Here is a 23,021-nt window from a genome sequence, read left to right as displayed (position 1 = left end):
GTCTTGGAAGAGGTTCAGATGTTTGGGGCATAAAAGGGACAATTGGTCCCATTTCTGCTGAGCATATTGTTAATTGGGGCTGCTGTCATGCTTTTTACAGTGTAGTTAGAGGGTTTTTTATTTTTGACTGACATCCTTGTATCTCTTTATCAGTTTGTTTTCAAAATCCAGTTTATGAATAGACTTTGAGGACAATCTGGTTTTTTGCTGCTGAACTACAGTATGGAGCAATTTTATTTATTTGCTCCAGCTCAGGGTTGGTGGAGCCCTTGCTCTGTTATGGTAGGGATTTGTTTGAAGGAATTGGGATCTGTGCTGTTTCTGCAGTGGATTTTGGGTTGCTAACTGTTCAGGGTGTGCTGAAGGCAACCACTGAAAATTACTCGTAATTTAAGCATCATAAGCAGCAAACCTCTTTAAAAAAAAAGTTTGATTTATTACCCTTTGATACTGTATCAAAATGTGGGTTCCTCCCACTATCCCAGAACAAGTGTCATACTTGAAGTGTATTGCAATCTAATACCTTGTAAAACTAAGTGTATCTAATTAATTGTCCTAATATTTTTAGATTAGTGTTTATGATGGGAAACTTTATCCTCTTTGAAGTAATACCCAGAAAATGGCCAAGGCAAACAGCAAGCCTGCTGGGGAAAAGGGAGGGAGGAATGCCAGTTTGCAGACAAAAGTTGTTTCTTTTTTTTTTCTTTCCTGTTCAATAAGTGTCAGAGATTAATATTACTGAAGCTCTGATTACATGGCCTAATCCATTTTAGTGAATAAATTTGGTCTTGATGTCCATTGCACCTACATTAACAAACCCTCCTCTCTTAGAGAGCGTAGGAGCCTATGGGAGAGATTTCAGATATATTAAACCCCATTACAGAAAATGTAATTTCTGTCAATATAATCCCATGTATTCTTCAATTTAGTACTTTAGAGATAACAAGCTACTTACAATATATTTGCCTTTGGAGGATTAATTTACAAAGTGCACTATCTGGGAGACGCAGGCGGGCTCACATAAGCATAGCTTGTAAGGGTTATCAATTTCTGTGACCCCACAGCAGCCCTGGGAGATCAATTTTTTGAAGCCCTTTAAGATGCTGAATAAAGGAAAATACCAAATACTTAGTGTATATGAAGTATGCTTCCGACATACTTACTTTAAAATGGAGGAATAAAAGGCACAAAACATAACATTTACGTGTTCTAAGGTAGTCTAACCCACGCTGTTTTGGCTCAGCCAGAAAAAAATTAGTGTTTGCTTCAACTTTACATCCTCCAGCCTTCATCCAGGTGTTACCCTAATTTATATGGCTGTCCTTCAGTTTAACAATGGTTGCTTTGGCCCACTGAGAAGCTGTCTCACTCATCAGGGTCTCATTTAAGGATGGGGTGGAGAATGGGTGTGTTGCTTCTGCGAGGTCTGGGAATGCAGGATTCAACATGGACAGATGCATCAGTTCGGGATGCTCCCTCAAAAGAAATTTTTCAAGATGATGAATGTAGGATGGATTCAGCTAAAACTGGTGGAATTTCTCCAGAGTGACCTTCAGTAGGTTTTCTTTTTGTTTTTTTTCAAGGGTGTTTTTCAGTACCCATCTCTCCTCGAATGTGAGGAGTTTTCACTTTGGCTCTGTGTCAGGTGTGTTCTTACAAGTTCCTTATGTGCAAGGGAAAAAAAATAAAAGGAGGTCAAAATACATTATAACTGAAGTCTTGTGGATGTAGGGCAGACTTCCTCTGCTTGAGCTAGTTCAGTAATTCTGCTCTGGTGTTACAATTGTATAAATTATTGAGACAATTCCCCTTCTCTCCCCTGAGGCACAAGGATTTAACGCTATACAGGCAGTGGGGCTTTCTTAAATCACAGGTGGTGGGCAGAGATGCCAAAATATGGCAATCCAGGCCCTGCTTTTTGTAAAGCTAAGGAGCAAGGAGACTGTGAAACCCTTGCTGAGTGTGCAGGTTGCATGGGGAACACCCAGCCATGAGTGACCAGTGAGCTACTCATCCCCTCCCAAATCCTGGGGGCTATGGAGCAACCTTCTCAAACATTTTGCTGGATCCCTTTTCTTCTAAGGCAATGTGCAGAAGAAACTCTTCCTACCTAAATGTTTTGCTGCAGGGAAGAGCTAACATATAATTTCTGGTTAGTTGTGCCTTTCTTAAGCAGGCTCATAAGTCATTCAGCCACAACTCACAAAAAAATTTGCCTTCCTCCTTAGATTCTTCCAAACTTGTTAACACACATGTACATTTTTGTATTAATGATGAGTCATTGTAAATCACTGTTGCAGAGATTAAATAAAATGCTGAAGGGCAGGCTGGGTGCAGATCAGTCATAAATTATTGGCAGCAACACAGCATGTGGGAATACATGAAATGTGCATGAAAAACATAAACTCATGTCTGGTAGCATGGTCGTTAGCCCGGACTGGGAATGCTGGATTTTCTGGCTGGAATTAGAAGTTTGCCACAAACCAGTCAGTGAAGAGAGCATTTGTTTTCTGCAAATTTGAGAGCATTTAAACAGATTTTTTTTGTCATATTTTGAATGCCTTTTCAGTATGTGCTGGTTGCATACTTCAGTTCTCTGCTGTAATGAAAAAATTGTTGATTTTCACATATGGACTGCCCTGGTGTGGGGGCTCCCCAGGCTGATGCACATAACCCCTGTTGATGGTGGAGGAGTCACAGGAATTGCATGATGATGTGAAATGTGCCAGAAAATATATCTGTGAAAGGGCACATGTCTTTAAAAATACCACAGTCCCTTTACCATGACCCTTTTCATTGGGTTGTTTTACTTTTTTTTTTGAATGTAATGAAATAATCCAGACAGAGGATTTTTCCTTTTTTTTTTCCCCCACATGAAACTTTGCCTGTGAATCACCAGGATTACCTTCCAGGACCATCTTTTTGCCTCAGTCAGATGTTTCTGTTGTGGGGAGAGGGAGCCCTTACCCTGTTGCAAAATAAAAATAAATCTGTGGAAGGTAGGAAGAGAGCAGAGTTCAAATGTCTTTAGTCCAGATGAACCCTTCAGGTCTCTGTCATGTCAGTTGTTTAACCCCACAGCAGTTTAGGGTTCCAAGCACACTAATATGAACAAGAAGGGGCACTTGTGTGATGCCTGTATGGACACAGTGGAGACCTGAACAGGTACAGGTTAATAAGGTGCTTTTCCCAAGTGATAAAAACAATGAATTGAAATATCCAGGTGTGATCCAATCACTTCCTACCTCAGCTGTGACAGCCAGTCAGGCTATATTGAACAATCTATATGGTTTTCTTGTTTACTACATCCCAGCTGAATCCCTTCCCATTAAGTGCTAATGGTAAATAATTACTGGCAGTAGTCTATGAAGAAGAGAGAACAATTCTAATCAAGGGCTGCATTAGGTGTCAGATGCTTGTTTATGTTTTAGAAAAGTCTTGGTGCACACAGATAGATGTTTGTATACTTGTAGAATAATGTGCCTATATAACCTCCCTATATGTGCATGTCTGTACGTGACTGTCTCTCTAAATAGTGTAGCATCCAACTGCATCAAAATGATCAAAAAAAAAATAAAAAATTGAGAATTCAAATCCTTAAAGCTCCAGCCTTTATTAGGTGTTTCCATTCTGCTTTTTCCAAATACCCTTGTGCTATGTAGGGCACAGCCCAGACAATGCTGGAGCAGCTAGTCAATATTTTATCTTGCCCTCATTCTTCCGTGCTTCGTTTGTTGAGCTGCATTCAAACCCTGCTTGAAGATGGAATTAATAATTACTGCTGGGCTTTCCTATGGCACTTACTGCTGTAATACCCAAGTCCTTCCCTGACCTCCACGTGTGTATATATGCATACAGGGTGGTGGGTCTGCATGGTATTTTTACAGTTACCCTGCAAAGAGAAGGAAAAGAGTTGTCCTGGTTTATAGGGGAAGAGGTGAGGCTCGTAGAGGTCCAAGTCCAGAACAGTCACAAGTTTTGGGTTGATCTGGTACTGTGAAGTGACTCAGAATTACAGCAATTTTTTCACATTTTGGGTCCAACAATCATTGAAACTTCATGTTTCATAGAAACTCTGAGTGTCTTGGTGTCTTACATTGCCAATGCCCCCCGTTGGGTATGGAGAAGTGAGAAATCAGTAACTTATGGTGAAAGTTCTGGGTTCAGTGATTTGCCCAGTAGCTCTCAATCAGTCCAAGGAAGCAGCAGAGCTGAATCCTCTTCTCCAGTGCAGCATTTGGCTGTATGAACCAGGACTGGGTTGCTTTTCTTCCTGCCTTAGTCATTCAACTTTGTCAAAGTTCATTCATTACCTGTAGAAATAGATTTTTTTTATTTTATAATGCCCTGGCCTGTTCTTATAACAGACATAATTGTCATTGGGATGCTTGAGGCATTCAGCCCTATCAAAAATGGTAGCATGAGCTGGTGACTGAGCTATAATGAAGTACATCAAAGACTAGGGTGCATATTACTCTAGTAATATGGTGTCCTAACTCTTGATTTCTTGATTTTTTTATTCTTGGCTTCTTTAAATGTCAGTTTTATATATTATTTCCTAGGCTTGCAAAAAAACTCAAAACAAACCCCAACCAAACATATTGGAAAAAAATATCAAATAATATAATAAAAAAAAATTCCCTAATCTTATTCTTGGAGTCAGATGAAGTGGATTTTACGGAAACCTTGTAAGAAAGACATTTCAGAAAGGCTGCAAGACCATCACAAAGATAAGTGTGGAAAATCAGAGATGGACTTGGGATAGGAACACCTGACCACCTTACTGTGTGTAGCACAGCCAGCTCACAGCATAGACACACAGAGATAATTTATTACTCTTTTAGTCCTCTCACAACTCTCCTCCAGCAGGAAGTTTCCTTCTGCCTCCATTTCTTTTCTCGTGGGTAAGACTAGTGGCAGAGCTTCGCTGCAGTAGTTGTGTGGGGCAGGGGAGGAAGCGCTTTGCCATGGCATGGGCAGGCAGGGTGGCGTGGTGGGGACAGGAGGATCCTGCACTTCTCACGGGGAAGTGCTCCTCAGAACCCAGCAATGAATGGGGAGCAGCACTGGGAAGGGTGTCCTTTCCATCTGCTCGTCCTGGCTTGCAGATGGTGGCGTTATGGATGGAACAGATGGGGGAATGCAGACTGGGAGATGCAGATGGAGACGTGCAGATGGGACCAGGTGCAGATGGGGCAGATGCAGAAAGCCCCTGCCTGCCCCTCCACAAAGGGGCAGGGGAAAGAGGAGTGGCTGCAGAACTCTCCACTTTTTGGGAAGCAGTCCCAGGCCCCGCTTTCCCCTCAGCGGTTTTTATATCATACCAATACCAGGGGTTTGGTGCATCTGAAGCACACCCAAACACCCCCAAATCCAGCTGATAACCTTGTCTGCTGTTTCCCATGTGTTCAGCCCCATTCCAGATCCCTGGAGGGGATGGAACAGCTCCTTCCTGGGGCTGGGCATTTAGTGTAGTCATCATCTTTGCTCAATTCCTTCACTGAGGGTGATATTCGCCCTGAGCAAAAGGCCAGCACATGACCAGCGCACCACTTTAGTCCCACTTAAGCACTATTTTTAGGGTGTAAGTGGGGGAGGAGGCCAGCAGGGAGGGAGCATAGCAAAAGCAGGTGCTGGTCTTATATGCAGGGTTGGATTTTCACCCCTGTTGCCTACCAAATTGTAGATTACAATAAACAGGGAAGATACTCGGTTTGCCGAGCACATCGCACGCAGGGATTTTTAGTCCTTGGAGAATAAAATATCTGCTTATTTTCAGATGTATCTATTACTGCTTTTGTTGCAGTAAACAGATTAAACGAGAAAAGGTCAAGATGCAATTTGAATCTGTGTAAGAACATAACAAATACTTTTCTCAGTAATCAGATACAGTAAATGCAAGTACTTATTTACTTGTAAATGTTAAAACATTTACAAATTATTCTCTCAACTTCAGCAATATGAGCTTAACCTTCAGATTTTGGAGAAAATTTACTCTTCTCCTCTGTGTGATTCTAGAATATGTATAGTTGTTATTTAAACACTGTTTCATTAATGGGAATACGTGCAAAAGCAGGAAAAAAACAGGAATAAGAAAGAATATATGTTTTGGGTTTGACAAATAAATATTGTTTGATAATCAAAAGAATTAGACAGTAGGTGTTTGCTGTATGAAAATCATCCCCCTCCAAGAAAACCCCCTCAAAACACCAAGAAAACTATTTTTAAAAGTATCTCGCTGGGTGAATTGTTACATAGTTGGAGCAGCTCAGAATGTGTGCGGTAAATTAGCTGTTCTAAACGTACCATGTGCCGGATTTTTCAAGCAGATTTTTGCATTTATGTTTTCACTAAGTCTTAGCTAATTGTTATGCCTTTCACCTTGAATGCCAATCGTAATAATAATATTACATCTGTAGTCTATTTCTCTGTTCTTAAATTACAGCAATCAGGAATACTCACTAGGTAAAATCCTGTGTAGTTACTCATAAGAAAATATTGAAATCAGATGAAAAAATAATGTTTAGCTTGCATATTGCCTTAGACAGCCCTGGAGAGCTGCCAGGCAGTCCAAGTATTATTAGAAAAGCTGAGCAAATAGCTTACAGGGGGAAGAGCTGTGAATGTAGAGCCATCAGGTACTGTCGGATCACCAGATTTTAGGCTGGAATTTCCTTTTTTAGTCCAGTAAAGCCATTTACAAGTACAGCACATTGTTTCAAACATGTGGGGTTTGGGTTTGGTGGGTCCATTTAAGGAGTAGTGGTATGGTTTTGCCATGGGTGTTTTTCCAAAGGGGTTAGGTGCTCAGAGGAGACGAGCAAAGAGTTTTCTTGGGGAAATGCTCCTCTTGGTCTCCAGGATTTCAGATGGAACAACAGATGGAGACTTAATAGACCCTGGGTTTCTTGTTCAGTCCAGTCCTGTCAGTCTCCACACTCCCAAAACTGTCCCAAAACGTGGGTCATCCCACTCAGGAGCACCAAGGAAAGATGTTTCAAACCCATGGTCTGGATTCAGAGTTCCCAGTTCCTGGATTCAGACTGGGAAAAACCAGCAAAGGAAACACTGTTTATTTCAAAAGCAAATGTGAAATAATTTTGTGCTACCTAACAGACTAATTAGTGACATCCTGAGCACTGAGCAAAAAAAAACCCCAAAACCTGGTGTTGTTTCAGTCACACAGATTTTTTTTTGGTCAAGTAAGGTTGGTTCCCACTGCAGAGCATCAGACAGTGCAAACAGAATTTACCTGCCAATAGTCCTGGCTAGCAAAAGGTTAATATGCAGCCAAGACAAAAACTGTTTTCCTTCTTCTGGGGTGGTCTTGTACTCAACAAACTTTTTTTTTTTTTTCAGTTGGTGCATTAATGTTCTGTAACAAATGTGATGTCAGGTGCCAGGGAAATAAGATGAAATAGTACCATGCAAACATTTACCACTTGTTCTTTTCTCCTCTCCTGCTCTAGCTTTGCTCTCTGCAGGATTAGGGTAGGGGTCAGAATGCTTTGCTTGCTTCTTCTTATTTAAAAATACTGAGATTCAGGAGTGAACCATCTCAAAATAAGAGTTGGGCTTTGAAAAAATGCCCATTGAGGACAGATTGTGTTGTGGAAATGCTGCATTGGAAGCAAGGGGAGAGCTTTGCACTGTCTCTGTAAATACAGATTCTCAGGTCTTGGTTTCTTTTTAGTACCAGTGATATCCTTGATATATATTAAACAAAAATTGCATGCCCTCAATATATGAAGGAAAAAAAAAAAGAAGGGGAGAGTAATGGCTTGTCATTGCTTTGCAAGTCAGGCTTTGGTCTATTTTTGTCTTAGCTATCTGAAGTGTGTTTACATATAGTTTGCCTTTCTGGTATTTTGTGCTTGCACAGACCTGATCTCCACCTATTTTATGTCAACAGTTGCTGAGATTGGTGTAGAGTGATTAACCATCACAAACTGAAACACCAACACGTGGAGGGAGAAGGGTGCCCTCAGAGACCCTCTCTCACACTTAAATCAGACGCTTGCTCCAGGCTGCACCTGTGTAAAGCAAACTGCCTGCTTCAAAACTCAGCCTGAAATAGTAAAAACGGGGAGAATGTTGCCTTTTTCTTGGTTAGATCAATTTTCTCTTCTCAAAAACTAGACACAGCCAGAGGGGCATGTGTTTTTGAGGGCGTGTGTTTTGCCCTGCCTACCCTGGAATGATTTTGGTGTAAGTGATGCATGGCTGGCTACACCAGCCTTAGCACCAACCAGGATTCTGCCTTTTCTTTGACTTTTCAAAAATAAAGGAAGTGGCAGCAGATGCTGAAAAAAAATTGCTTCCACAGTTGTTCAATGAAATCTAGGTCATGTAACAGTTTCATGGGTTATTTTTTTTCCCTTGTCCAGGCACTGTAGTCCTTGTGTCTTTTTTGGCTAAGGATAAAGCTCGGTACCAATAGCTGCTTTTGAATTCAGATTTATTTCAGAGATGTCTGACTTCCCACCTGAGTTATAAAGGTGGTTTGTACCATCTGGGGGCTGATCCATAAGTTTTCTCTGTCCCCTGGTCTCACAAATTCTTTTAATCTTTGACATTCCTCTGTGTTCCCTCTGTGTGTTTTGTTGGTGTTGTTTTCCGAGGGTGTCTTTTCTTCTGCCCTGAATAAAATGCTGTCAGTAGTAGGATTATAAGCAAAATGAATCACTTCACTTAATGGGAAATTATGTTTAGATAAAGTAGATTACAAAGTAGGCTATTAGTAGTGGTTAGAAAACAATGTTTTGAAGTGGAATGTCTTGGGGCACGGGGAGTTTGTTCAGAAGTGTGGGGCTGTTTTTCAGGTCGGCTGTGACTCAGAGTTGTATCTTTTGTGGTTTCTGGGGAGAGGAAAAAAAAAGGAAAAAAGAATTCAAACCAGTTTTTCAGGTGCCCACATCACACAAAACACATCAATGTGCCTGTATTTGTTGTCTTGATTGTGGTGGGGAAGACACAACCACAGGAATAAATCTTCCCTCAACACCTCAAACCAGTGTCTTGGGCTATAGACCAGAATGATGTCAAAGCCAATTTCAAGTGCAAAACACAGGTCCCATGTAGGACTTCAGTATATTTTCTCTCTGGGGGCCCTGAGAGTGTTTTCTCCCAAAGACACTTGTCAAACGAGTTTTAGTTTGTCCACCCTGGGCTTGCTTCTCCTTTTCCTGCAGGCTGCAGGAGCTGCTGTGGGGTGTGGAGTTACTCCATAGTCCTTCATTGCCTTTTGGGGATGAGGAGGATGAAGGGATTCAGCCAGGAGCATGGACAGGTCCTTTCTCACACCCTCCAGTGAGTGGGAACATATTTAAACCAGCAGCCAGATGCGGTAGCAACCTCTCTTCTTCTGCTTGGGCCAGAGGACAAAGGCACAGCTTCCAGCTCTCTGTGCTGTATGTGGAGTGGGGAAAAACAGAGAAAACACTGTTTGGACAAGGCTCACAATCTGATGTATGGAAAAACCTCGTACCTCAAGGTGGACCCCCTGTGTTTAGAACACTTGTATGACATGAAAAAGTTCAGAGATCATGCAAGCTCTTCTCACAAGCTCTACATTCCTCTAAAAAAGAGGTTATGCTGAGTAGATAGAGGACATTAAATTGCTGAAATAGGGAGGAATGTTTTCAAAGAAATAGACAGTATTTTATTATCAGCTCCCACCCATTCCCAGCTTAATCCCTGCCATCAAATGTGGCTTAGTTTGTTGGTTTGACGTGATCTGTTGAAGAAAAGCTGCTGGGTTGCGCTGCTGGTGTGCACCAGATCAGGACCCAAGTTACAGAGTCCAGTGAAGTTCTCCTGAAGGATCAGATGGGAATGTGATGTTCAGACCCTTCTCAAAGCTGTGCAAAAACACCAAGCTGGGAGATGTGCATCTCAGTCTGGGCTGCTGTCAAAGCTCTCACAGAGCCTGCACACCCTCTGTTACAAGTGTTTTTGTGGGAGGCAAGATTTTGTCTGCCAGCATGTTGTGTACCCAACCACAGTGCTTTGTGGGGGCCAGTGCTGTCCCAGGCAGGAGTTAGAGCAGCCTTAGTGCTGCTCTACTACATGAATCCTTGCCATATTCCTTAAAGGCTAATTGTGGCACATGGAGATCAGCAAAGTACAGCTGCGCTGGGATTTAGGAGCAGGGAAGAGACGGGAGGTCAGCTCCGCTGGCGCTTTGCCATGTAAAGATTTCCCCTTACATCATCTGGCTGCTGAGGGCGAGTTTACATCTGCTTTGCACCCCGAGGGAATTGTGGTGTCAGGGAATGAGGTTGCTGAGAGTTCTCCCCAGTGCAGCCAAGACCTGCAACACTGCTCTGACTCCCTGGCATCATCGGGAAGACGCCTGGATGCTGGATCTGGATTTTCACTGGAAGTGTTCCATGTTGGCTAAGCTTTTCTGAGGGGAATATATGGCAGGGAGGGGAGGAGGAGGAGGAGAGGAGAGCATACCAGAAAGGCCAACAACATCTCACCTGTGATGTAGAGGAGCACAGGAGATGGGCAGAACAGGTAGGCATATCTCCAGGGAGCCCTTCCCCAGGCTCACTGGCTCTTCACTCCTCCCTAGCAAGTCCCTCCCTTCTGTAATTTTCATTCAGAACTAGCCAAACAAATAGAAATAGGCCTTAGCTCCATCCTGCTGGGGAACAGGCAACATTTTGCGAGACTGGAATTGTTTGCTGCCCAGCTTTCTTCTAGGAAGACTCACAGCTGTGAGCCCTGCAGGGAGATGGGGCTAAGGGAGCTTGGGGCCAAGGGAGAAGCAGGGCCAGGAGCTTGAGGGTCCCAGCTCAACAGAAAGCCACCAAGCATCCCTTCTGTGTCCAGAGGACAGGCCACCACCAGGCTCACTGCTACCCCAACTGCTCACCACATCTGCACTTTGTTCCATGGGGCTGGTACTGAGGAGAGGTACTGGAGGGGTAGCTTTAAATTGACACAGGGTAGGGTTAGTTTAGATATTAGGAAGAAATTCTTCCCTGTGAGGGTGGTGAGGCACTGTAACAGCTGCCAAACTCCCAAGTTTAAGGGCTGGGGAGAAGGGGAGGTGGCCAAAGGTAGAGCTGGTGCGTGCTGGGCCAGCCAAAATGTAGGGCATAGCCAGCTCTCTTACGAGGAGCACATACCTGATCTCATCTCTGCTTGCTATTTTTGCCCTCGATATGCTCGCTGCATTAGCAGACTTGGCTTGGGGAGAGATTCGATAGCACTCTCCTGCTTGAGAGCAACTTTTCTGAATGCACAACATGAATCCATTGGTGGGGTCACATAGTAATGCTTGAAGTCAGAAGCTATTTTTAAAACTAAATTGCAGAACCACACATGGCTTTCATTAGTGCTTTACATCAAATTTGTCAGCTAATTAGTGGTTTTTCATCACTAGTTTTTGCATAGTATTTTATTTAATTCACTCTCCAATATTGTCTTGCAACACCCCTCAGCCCTATATGCAGTCCCTGGCACTGGTGCTGTGCCAGCAGAGGAGGGAGGAAGAGGAGAGCTTGCAGGAGACCTTTCTGATGCTCCTGATGGATGGGCTCTCTGCATTTGGAGTGTATTCCAATATTACGTGTCTGGAGTGGGCGGTGAGCAGCCCTTGTACTCTCTTCCCTCCCTACCTCCATTTAGTGTTGTAAATGATGTATTGCAGTCCTGAACTGTCTTTGGTGAGGAGGAGGAGGAGGAGGAGAAACCAAGAAAAGTTGCCAAACATGATTTCATAAGGTTTGACTTTAAATTGAACAAAGTTTCTTGAGTGTCTTGGATTTTTTTTTGGATTTTTTTTTTCTTTACAAATAAAGGGAGTACAGAGAGCATGGATTGCTAATGACTGGTAGTTACGGGTCATTAAGCTCACTAACTGACTTCAGGATCAGAAGTTTCTAATAACAGCAGTAAGCACTCTTTTAACATTTATTTCTCATTTTAGGGATGGGGAGATGTGATTACCATTCGAAAGTCTGCAGTTATTTTTTTCAGTTCATAATTACAGAGGCAGCTTGCTATTTTCAAGGCTGTTTTTAAAACATTTGAAAGGATTCGGTGAAATAATTTCTGTGTTGGTATGGTTTTTTTCTTTTCTTTAAGTGACTCTTTTAAAAATCTTTGGAAAACAAACACAGAGAAAAAAAATGAAAATATGTTAAAATAAGGAATAAAGCAGTTACTGAAGTGTAATAATCATGGTTTATAGCACACTTTCCATTTAAATTGGTTTTATTAGAGATAAACCTGTTAAGCGTTGAGGAATTAAGTGCTGAATAGAGAATGTTGTTTTGCTGCTGTATAAATGAAGGATCCCACTATGCAGAAAAGAGTGCAACTGGTTTTACAAGTGAATTATTTGCCAGTTTGAAGTGCTACGTTTACTTTGGCATCTGTTAGAAAAATGATGATTTGTTTGTTGTCAAGAGGGATACTGTTTTCCTTCAGAGGGGCATGAGAGGTTTTAGCACTGGGGTTTGTAGGTAATGTGGGCTTTCTCATTCTTCTTACGCCTGGTTTGCTAGAAGGAGCTCAAGGAGAAAATGAGGCAGAGAGATTTTTGGGAATTTCTTGGCTCTGCTAGTCAAACACAGACTTGTGGCGTGCAGCGCTTTGGGACAATATTGAGAGGGAGCAGCCTGTGGCTTCAAGTAGCAGAAGTCAGTAATGGTGTGAAACTCTCCTCATTTCAGAGGGCTGGGGGCAGAGAAAAATTCAATAGAGCGCGAAGTCTCAGCATCTCCTTTCAGACAGCTGGTCCTGGAAAATTTCATTCAAAGACTGCAAATTGGAAGTCCCCACAATCACTCTGTCGATTCTTGAGCAAAGGTGACTTTGGAAATTTGTGACAGCAGAGGAAGGTCTTGTTTTATTCACTCAACAGAAGTGAAATACAAGGGGAAGGGAGAAAGAACAGATCTGTGCAGAAAATGTCACTTGGGCTGTAACCTGAGCCTCAGCGAGCTGTGCCTTTCGGAGGGTTTGGTGACCCTCTGAAAATCCTTGCTCTCTGGCTGCTATTATTGTAGCCAATTTCCAACTAAAATAAGTCTTTTGTCATCACCAGCCATGCAGCCTCTCGCTGAGAAGAAACAAAACTTGTGCGTGGCAGCGAGGGCGGCCAAGCTGAAGGTCAGAGTGCAGAGGCAGATTGCTGCATCCCCGGGGCTGCGGCTGGAGCTCACCCGTGGGACCAGCCATGCTCCAGCCAGGGAGTCTGCCCGTGACCTCTGCAGGCAGACCCCAGGCGAGAAGCCTAAGAGAAAACATCCTAGTAAAATGCAAATGGGAGAAAAGAAGAGTTTCCTCCTCCTCCTTAGGGTTATGCAGGTGGAATTGCTGGGGTTTTCTTGCTTTTTGGGACATGGCAGAAGGCGCAATCCCATGTGTGTGAAAAGAACAAGGAAAAATTAACTTGAAAAAAATTAGGAAATACTTCAGACTTCTGTGTTTGCCCAACTGTTCAAATGTTTTCTCCATGCCAGATCCTTCCCCTTACAAAACAAAAGCAAAAAACAGAACAAACAAAACCAAAAAAAAAAAAAAAAAGGCAGCCCAAGGCATCACTTTGCTGAGTGCATCTTGTAACTGAGGGATATTATGTTGTTGTGCCACTATTGATCCAATTCTTTTGAGGCAAAAATCTCAAACCAAAAAAAAACCAGCCTTCCTCATCAGGGCAAAGATACCACAACACAGAGCACTGGTGTGGGGAAAAATACTTCATGCAAGCCTTTGAGCTTGATTGGGTCTTTACTCACATGAGTAAAGCTATACATCTGTCTTAAGTTTTATGGTAAATTTTATTTTGATAATGCTCCATTTCAGTAGTAGTTAGTATGCAAATATCTTTTTTAGGTCCTGATTTCTCTGAATTTCTAAAAATTAGAGTGATTCAGAGTTTCTCTTAAGAAGGGTGAATATGAGCATTTGTGAAAAGGGGAAGGGAGATTATTCCTGTTAGCTTTTCTGTTCCATGGATTTTGCTGATGTTCAAATCAGACTGGCAGTTTGGAAATTCAAAGAGTGATCAAAAGATCCTGGCCCTTCTCTCAAAGAAAAAAACTGAGAGCATGAAGAAATTAACCACATTCCCATATATTTCTGCAGCAACAGCTAATTCGCAGTTTTGCTTGCAAAGAGTTCTCAGATGTGATTTATAAACATCACAGCCTGCATTGTGCTCTCTCAAGGCAAGCTGTGTTAATTGTTTTAATCTGATAGGTTCTTACGAATTCTAGGTTTGGGATTCAGGAAGAAACTTGAAAGTGAATACTTTCTTCTTTTTCTTTTTTTTTTTCCTTCTTTTTTTTTTTTTTTTAAATGCGTAGTGATTTGGAGTCTACTATAATGCAAAGTAAAGCGTTGTGTTACAAAGGCAGGGAGGATGGGACAGAAGGTTAAAGGGCATCCTGGAAACAAACAGCTGGACCAGTTTATTTAAACAGATACAAGGATGGGGAGCTGACCTCCGTTTGACTTCTAGTGGGAGGAGCGAGAATGTCATTTTATTACTTTGCCCAGAAGGAAAATGTTCTTGTGTCTGAATTCCCCCCAAAGACATCCAAACACTGAGCTGTTTGGCAGAATTGCTACTTATAGAAAATACTTACAGGAGTGCGTAGGAAGAAGATAACTGTTAAGTACCTGTGTGCAAAATGTTCTTAAGGCAGATATCCCAAACGATAGCAAACGTGGGGCAAGCAGGTGAGATCATGTTTTACCATAGGAACATCTTGTGGGGAGTTATTGGTAAACTCTAGATAGATAGTTTATTCCAGTGTATTAGTATATAAACAATGCTATATATAGTACAGTTTTATTATTTTGAGGCACTCCCCCTTCATCTAAAAAGTGCTTGTGGTTTGGAGGAGAAGGAAGAAAAAGTTGTGAAGTTGAGGTTGTACTTAATGTTGCTCAGCATTTATTTGGGGTAAGAGTTATTTCAGTGACCAGTCACTCTCCTCCTGCCACACTACCAGGTCCTAGCAGTGGGGCAGGAGAAGGATGGAGTAAACACAGCAAGAGCCTTGCCAGACTCTCAAAAAAGAAATGGCTGAGGCACTAGGGTTTTGTGGTGTTGTTTTACTTGAAGAGTTACTGTGAAAATTGCTTTCTGCAAATGCAGATTACAGATATTAAACAATTTTCTAATTGGTCATGGAGCTAAGGCAGTTAATGGGGGAAAAAAAGCAGGTTTTTTTTAATTGCTTATTTCACATGGTGTTTGTGCTACACCTGTGCTTATAATGAGAAAGGAGAATTAGTCTAACCTTCTGCTCACATGATTCTGATTTTCATGGTTTGTACAAGATAATGATAAACTGATTTGCAACACTGTTTGCTGGAGTTGAGAGGGGTGTTTATTGGAAATGTGTAGAGAAATTGATCCAATACTGTTGCTGACAAAACATGACCTAGATCAGGTGTGAAGTTTCCAGACTGGAACCCGGGTTTGGTGCCTTTCAGCCCATTTCCTCAAGACAGATTTGATAAAGGCTCAACATCTTGATTAATTTTTGCAGGAGTTTGGGTAATGGGTGTCAGTGGGAAATAGGACATAGGAGGAGTCTGAAGTCACTGTGCTGGCCTTTGATGAGGGCAAAAGAAACAGCATGGGGCGGTGGTTTGCTATTCTTCTCCCCTCTGGTGTAGGCAAATGGGTGGGCAGAGCTGATTCCCATGGAAAGATCCTGGTGGCTTTATCTCTGTGGTAGGAGAGCTCCTGCTAAGCCACCCCAAGCAAAGGCAGTGAAAACAAGCATCAAGTATTCCTTTGTGGACTTTCCTATCCCATTTTACAAGTGTCCTGTGACTTAGGCCACGCTCACACTTCTTCCTTTACTAGTAAATATTGTGGCATACGTATTTTTATTATTCTTTTTCTCTCTCACAGAGAGCACAAAGTCTGGTTATGCAGCTTTGCATTAACAAAGTCTCAATGGAGGTTTTTCCCAAATGGATTTTAAGTAAACTTTCTGCTGAGTGAAACCTCCAGAGAGATTCTTCAAATGGTTTTTATTCAGACAGGTTCCCAGCCATGGTTCCCAGCCTCCTGATTTTAACCATGAGGAAACCAGGGTACTGGTGATCTATCTTCTTCTTCTGTTTTGCTCCAAATTATTTTGGATGCTTCCAAATAAGCGCTGCAGGAGTAACTGAGGCAAAGAGCTACAAAAACACAAAGAGTGGGGTTGTAGATAGCTATTTTTTAAAAATGACTGTACCTCCTTTTTTTTTCGTTATTTCTGGAGATCTTCTTTTCATTGTTCGGAGGGGGAATTTTCAGGAGTCCAGTAATTACAGTTTAACAAGATGTTTGCTGTAAATGGTCAGGCCTAGCTGGAGAAAACAGGATTATAAATTCAATTACTGTAAAGCTATGACCTCGCCTTGACCCCCTCAGACTTTGCATAAAGAGAGGGAGGGGGGAAAAAAGCCCACCAAGAAATGGCTAGGAGGAATGCATGGCTCTGAAGTCCCCAGCAGTGTGACTTAGTGGTGATAAAAGTCCAGACGTTCCCTCATTTGATGGGGTTCTGCCATCACAGTTCATTATCTTAATAGTGGGCATTAAAAGGGAATTAGGTTTGCAAGAGGTAGGGACAGGTTTTGATAAAGAAAAAAATTGGAAAAAGGAGTCAAAGGACATAAGGAAGAAATGACACTAATGAGGGGGGAGGTAGCAGATGCCCTCACGAGCATCTCGCCGGCTTCACAGGTTTTTGTGTTTTTGGTGCCCCATTCTGTATTGAGAAGAGCGTTGCTGGCATTGTTTCCTGAAAACTCGGCTAATTCCCCCATGAAAAGATGAAATGGAAGTGTCCAACTGTGGTAAAAAGCAGGCAAACATAAATCAGCTTGGAAACCCCAAGGTTGTGCTCTCAAAGGTCATCAGGGTTAGAGGTTTAGCAGTATTTGCATCCCCATGCAGCCTGATGGAGAGCACCACAGTAGAGCGAGAGGGCTTGGGGATGGGTGGAAGACATCCCTTCCCTAACCATGTGCTTTCCTCTTTTTTCTTGCAGGTTTATTAATGCTAGAAGAAGAATAGTTCAGCCCATGATAGACCAGTCCAATCGAGCAGGCAAGTCCCCAATAGTAACTGTATTCAAGTCACACAGGTGAAAACCATCCTCCAGCCATTCACCAGGAGGTCCAATACCTGGTAAATAAATGAGAAATTAATGCTGGGAGTGTCTGACAATTAAAATACAACCAGCTTTCTTTCATTGTGACTCTAATCAGTTTGGAAAAAAAAAAAAGACATTGAAAATTCAAAAAGGGAAACTGAAATGTTCCGTTCCGTGACCGGACTTTCTGTACACGATCCCAATTATTCCTGTATTTTTTTAGTAGTTGTTTGGAGTTTTCCTTCCCAGCTCTTTCTGCTCCTGTGACCACTCCCTGGTGCATGGCTTGGTGTGGAATTGCTGTAAACTTTATTACCTGTCAAAAGGGCAAAGGGGTCAGAATCACTTGTGGGACTCAGTAAAGTTCAAAGACATTCAATGAGGTAGAGCTTTATGTGCTTTAATAACCCAAGCCAGCTTACTTCTGAAGCTGGCTTTTAATGGACAGTGAAAACCTCCAGTTGAGGTAGTGGTACTTGTATAGGGTCCTTTTGTCCCTTGGCTCTTCTTTTGGGATTGCTGAGCATTTGCTGTTTACTTTGGGGGTATTTATTTCTATTTTTTTTAAAAGATCTTAAGTTTCCACATGTTGGTTCTATCTGGGACCTTGGCTCGCAGCTCTCTGCGGGTATTTACCATCAAGGATTACCACAGCCCTTTACTCCCAGTTGGTTTTGTTTTCCGAGTCTCACTGCCAAACTCTCCAAATCCATCCTTGTCCAAGATGCCTTTGGGCCACGCTTCCTCTTCAAGTACATTTGATTATTTGTCATTAGACATAAATATCTGGCATGGATGTGTTCAGGTCCTGCCCTTTGAAGGCACAAGGGTGTAATTTAACACACTGAGATTTCAGTGTGACTATTCCAGCCATAAAATCCGGCTCCTATACAGGTTTTTGCATTGACGTCAGCAGCGGCAGCAGCTGGAGCCGAGGCTCCTCACGTCTCAAGATTTCAGTTTGCTAACTTCATTTCCAAACTTGCAGAAGAAAATTAAGCCAAAACTAAGCACGCTTGGTAGTCCAACCGCTAAATTCGCGCAGTAGATGTTTTCCCCTCTTTTTAGAGCCGGCATCGATATTCCGTGGGTGGGGGGGATTGTGTTTGATGCCGTGAGAAGAGGTGGCCGTGCTGGCTGTCGCTAAAAAGGAATGTTCTGCACCTTTCCAGTAAGTCAAGGAACACCCTATAACCCCGACGGGCAGCCGATGGGAGGTTTCGTGATGGACGGCCAGCAGCACATGGGCATCCGAGCGCCAGGTAAGCCCCCGGGACAGCACCGCCCACCCACGGTCAGGTAAAACACACCTCAGCCCTCTGCTGCTGTCCCAGCTGCCTGCCTTGCCTCACCTGTCTTCTGCCTGCCTTCCACACCACCCAGGGAAACCGGGCGTCTCCTCGCTCGAGCGCTCCTGGACCCCCTCTGCCATGCTGTGTTTGGAAAGGGGCTTTTGGCACTATCTGTTGACTTTGCTCATTTTCTGGCATCTTCTTGGATTTTTATCTCCCTCTAGGACCTATGAGTGGAATGGGCATGAATATGGGCATGGAGGGGCAGTGGCACTACATGTAACCTTCACCTAGGTAACCAATGGCAAAGCCAGGGGGAAGTAAGTACAAACGAGGTCTTTGTTCTCACTTTGTCCGAGGGATATTTGTCTTCTTGCATTTCCCTATGTTCTCCCTGCCCATAGCCTCATGCTTGTTCCTTCCTTTCCATCCATCCATCCTACGCCTGGGCTCCTTTGGGTTTTCTCTCCCTCTGGTTCAGCTCAAGCTTTCCAAGCTCCCAAACCCCCCGTGCGCGCGCGCGCCGTACATTGACGCTGCTGTACATCGACGCCGCCATACATTGATGCTATTATCCATCCCCGAGCACATGACAAAACAAGGAGCAGCCAGGGAGGTGGGGGAGCCCGTCGTCTTGGCAACAGACTGATTTGCAAAATGTAAGCGGTCTGCAGCAGCGCAGGGAGAGGAAAGAGCATGTCCCCAAAGTGTCATAAATCTGTCTAACCGCAGTTGATGCATGAGTTACATTTCTCCCGCTAACCTGCAAGACACCAAAAAAGCCAAACAGAGACTTCTCATGGGGTAGAAAGAAAAAAAAAAAAAAAACCCCAAGCAAAACCCAGCAGCTTCACTTAGTTGCATTTTGGAGAGCAATGGACGAAACTTTGATTTTTTTTTTTTTTTTTCAAGTTTATTTCTCTTTGTCTGTCCGTCATAATGGGATTACGTGTGGCAAAGGAAAAAGAGAGAATACAAAATAGAGGTGTGCGCAGCAGGCTATGGAGCTTAGCCCAGGCTAATTGACTATATCCAAATTAAGTATGCCATCACTTGCAGTGTGACAAATGGATTTGACTTATTCAGTATACAAAAATAGAGATCATTAATGCAATCTTCAGTGGCAGGCCTCGCAAAGAAAGCCTAGAAAAACTGTCCCAGTTTTTTTTTTTTTTTTCCCCTCTTGTCTTTTTCTAGGGGAAAATACATTATACAAATTTTTGGTTTTTGGTTTTTGTTTTTTTAAAATAGTAAAGTGGTTTGAAACACCAAGACACTTGGTACCATCTTTAAATGGTTCCTGATTCTGTTTCTCTTGCTCTCTTTCTGGAGTTAAAAGAGTTATTTCAGCATCTTTGTTGTGCCCCCAGCGTATATTAACATAGGGTTTGAAGTTACCCAGGGCAAGTGTATTTCGTAGTAGGCTTCTCTGAGCCCAAGTCAAAACTAAGTTTTAACAATTAGCTGTGAAAACATTCCTCTGAGCTTGGGAATGCAATAGCCTTATTACCTCATCATGAAAATTTCTAGCTTAGTTAATTTAAATATTGTTTCTTAGTTTCTGGGTCAATTAAATTTAAATGATGTATTTTATGCTTCGTGACCAATTAAATTAATAGGTTATTACAAAAAATATTATCATCTTTTTTGATTAAAGAGCTGTGAGTACAGTATATTTTATAAGCAATTTTCATTAGTTCAAAACTGTTCCTTTAGGCTAGATTAAGCAGCTATTCATTGCTAGAGCCTTGAGACCTGATTCCAAGGTGTTCGGCGCATTCACAGCGCGCTCTTACTTAGAACTAAAGCCAATTGAACCTACTTAGCAATAGCGTATGCCTTTCACCCTTGATGATTATGGAGCTTATAGCTCTCCGAAACAATACATCTGTCAGTTCCCATCAGCTACAGCAATCCAAGCAGAAGGCAGAGGCCCACAGAAAGCAGGAGGTTTTATTGTTTTAGGTCCAATTTTTTTCTTATTGTTCTCCCAAACCCACTGAAAGGTTTGACTGAGTTGCGCGTCTGATTTTTTTTTTTTTTTGCAGCCGGAGGTGATCGGGGGGGGGTGAAGAAATAATTGATAACTGTTATTGATTATGTATATATTTTTAATGTGTCTAAAAATATGAGTTTGATTTAGCAATCATACTTAGTAATCCTATCAATTTCAGCTTCGTATGAGGCCTTTGTTCAGCGATGTACGTCCTTGCTGGATTGCATCTCTTTGAATGGCACAAATATTTGGGACAGATTCCAAGAGATCAGGCTCAAGAGCTAAATAAATAGCTGTTGATAAACCTTGACACCTATTTAACCCATGGCTCCTCCCAAGCCCCTCGTTAGCTGCTCCAGACTCTCTGCCTTGTATTCCCAGCGTGCTTTTTACAAGTGGGGAGGCGAAGGCAGGTGGCTGGAGTAAGGCCATGGGGAAGGGAGCCCACCTGAGAGCCCTCCGTGTGTTAGCCATCTTCAGGCTGGCTCTGCCTCTGGCATGCTTCCAGATCAGCAACATGTCCATTGCATACATCCCTAACCACAAAAGCAGAAAGCTGTTTTATCTCCAAAAACTCTGTATTTGGAAGGGGGGAGGATGTTTTTGGGGCGGGTTTTGGGTTTTGTTTGACCCGGGGGCCATTCCTGTTGCCGTCACTGCGGGTCCACGTGCAGAATCCCAGTTCCACGGAGGCGCCCGCGACTCCGCATCCCGTCTGGGGCCGGAGCCCGGCCTCCCCACGCCCCAGCGGAGCAGCTTGGCGGCCCAACACCCACCACTCACCACCACCTCTCTCTCTCCCTTTGCAGGGCTGCAAAGTATGCCAGGGGATTATGTGTCTCGGGGTAGTCCAATGGGTATGAATATGGGACAGCCAAGCTATACGCCGCCCCAGATGCCCCCCCATCCTGCTCAGCTGCGTCATGGCCCCCCCATGCATACCTACATTCCTGGACACCCTCACCACCCAGCGATGATGATGCATGGAGGACCACCCCACCCTGGAATGCCCATGTCAGCATCAAGCCCCACAATGCTTCATACCGGCGAGCCAGCAGTGAGCGGACAAGTGATGGACATTCATGCTCAGTAGCTTAAGGGAAATACACGTCGTCTGCAGCGATGGTAGATTTCAAACATTGTCTTTCTGCAATGACTATGGAGTTCTTGGCGTCAACTTTGGACCAAGGGACGTTCCAGTTCTTCACAGGGACCCTGAAAAGCAGGAAAACACCAACTGAAGTCAACTTCTGGGGACATGCTAAATACCTATATAAGACATTAAGAAAACAAAGAGTGAAATATTGTAAAATGCTATTATACTGTTATCCATATTACGTTGTTTCTTATAGATTTTTTAAAAAAAATGTGAAATTTTTCCACACTATGTGTGTTGTTTCCATAGCTCTTCACTTCCTCCAGAAGCCTCCTTACATTAAAAAAGAAGCCTTACACTTATCCTGCAAATGACAGAAAGGGCTTATTTGCAGGATTTTTAGAGCATTAAAATAACTATGTCAGGCAGAAGAATCTTTCTTCTATCCTAGGATTTCAGCCATGCGCACTCTCTCTCCCTCTCTCTCTCTCTCTCTCTCCCTCCCTCCCTCTCCCCCCTCTCTCCTCCTCTGTCTGTCTTTCTTTCTCTCCCTTTCTCCCCGTCTCTCTCCCTCTCTCTCTTTCTAGCCTGGGGCGTGAATTTGCATGTCTAATTCATTTACTCACCATATTTGAATTGGCCTGAACAGATGTAAATCGGGAAGGATGGGAAAAACTGAAGTCATCAACAATGATTAATCAGCTGTTGCAGGCAGTGTCTTAAGGAGACTGGTAGGAGGAAGCATGGAAACGGAAAGGCAGTGTATTCGAAGCCTAATTGTCACATCAGAGCATCCTTGTCCCCATGCAGCAACCACCACCTTGTACATCACTTCCTGTTTTATGCAGCTCAAAACATGGACTGAAGATTTATTTTTAATATGTTGACTTTCTTTCTGGGCAAGACATCGGTCATGTGTGCATTTTTTTTTTTTTTCCATAGTCCCATCATGGAGCATTTATGTATACATTGTAAATAAATTTTGTGCAAAAAGGACTGGAAAAATGATCTGTATTATTGCAATTTTTTGTAAAAGTAGCAGTTTGGTATGAGTTGGCATGCATACAGATTTACTAAGTGGGATAAGCTAATTATACTTTTGTTGTGGTTAAACAAATGCTTGTTGATAGCCTTTTTCTATCAAGAAACCAAGGAGCTAATTATTATTAATAATAATCATTGCACACTGAGTCTTAGAGTTTCTGATTGAAACAGTTTGGATTGTATAATAACTCAAAGCCCAGTTGTAGTAGTTTGAGTGCAGTAATGAAATCTGAATCTAAAATAAAAACAAATTATTTTTTGTCATGGTGACTCCACTGCTTGCAAAATTTGTTTCCTGTCCCCATGCAGATTTTGTAGCCATTCTATTCCAGACTGAGAGCCGAGCAGCTACAGAATTCCGCTGGCTCTGGAGATGTTACCTACTGTTTGCTGTTTAAATATCAGCTTCATATTTAAAGAATGTAAAAGTAATGCTACACTGCATAAAGAAACTTTCTTGGAAC

The 23,021-nt window shown here is 42.8% G+C and overlaps 1 protein-coding gene across 1 annotated transcript in view; it reads left to right on the top strand.

The window, feature by feature from the left end:
• Positions 1-22,821, top strand: part of MEIS1 (Meis homeobox 1) — a 104,283-nt gene extending 81,462 nt beyond the window's left edge. The window contains exons 9-12 of the mRNA XM_015620408.1: positions 17,025-17,083; positions 18,302-18,391; positions 18,646-18,741; positions 21,227-22,821. Of these exons, the coding sequence (XP_015475894.1) occupies positions 17,025-17,083; positions 18,302-18,391; positions 18,646-18,704 (208 nt within the window). The 3' untranslated portion in view covers positions 18,705-18,741; positions 21,227-22,821. The remainder of the gene's footprint in view (positions 1-17,024; positions 17,084-18,301; positions 18,392-18,645; positions 18,742-21,226) is intronic.
• The last annotated feature ends 200 nt before the right edge of the window (positions 22,822-23,021 follow it).

The sequence above is a fragment of the Parus major genome, chromosome 3 (assembly GCF_001522545.3).
Source record: "Parus major isolate Abel chromosome 3, Parus_major1.1, whole genome shotgun sequence".
Lineage (NCBI taxonomy): Eukaryota > Metazoa > Chordata > Aves > Passeriformes > Paridae > Parus > Parus major.
The sequence above is the reverse complement of the archived record's forward strand: the minus strand, read 5'-3'. Positions and strand labels throughout refer to the sequence as shown.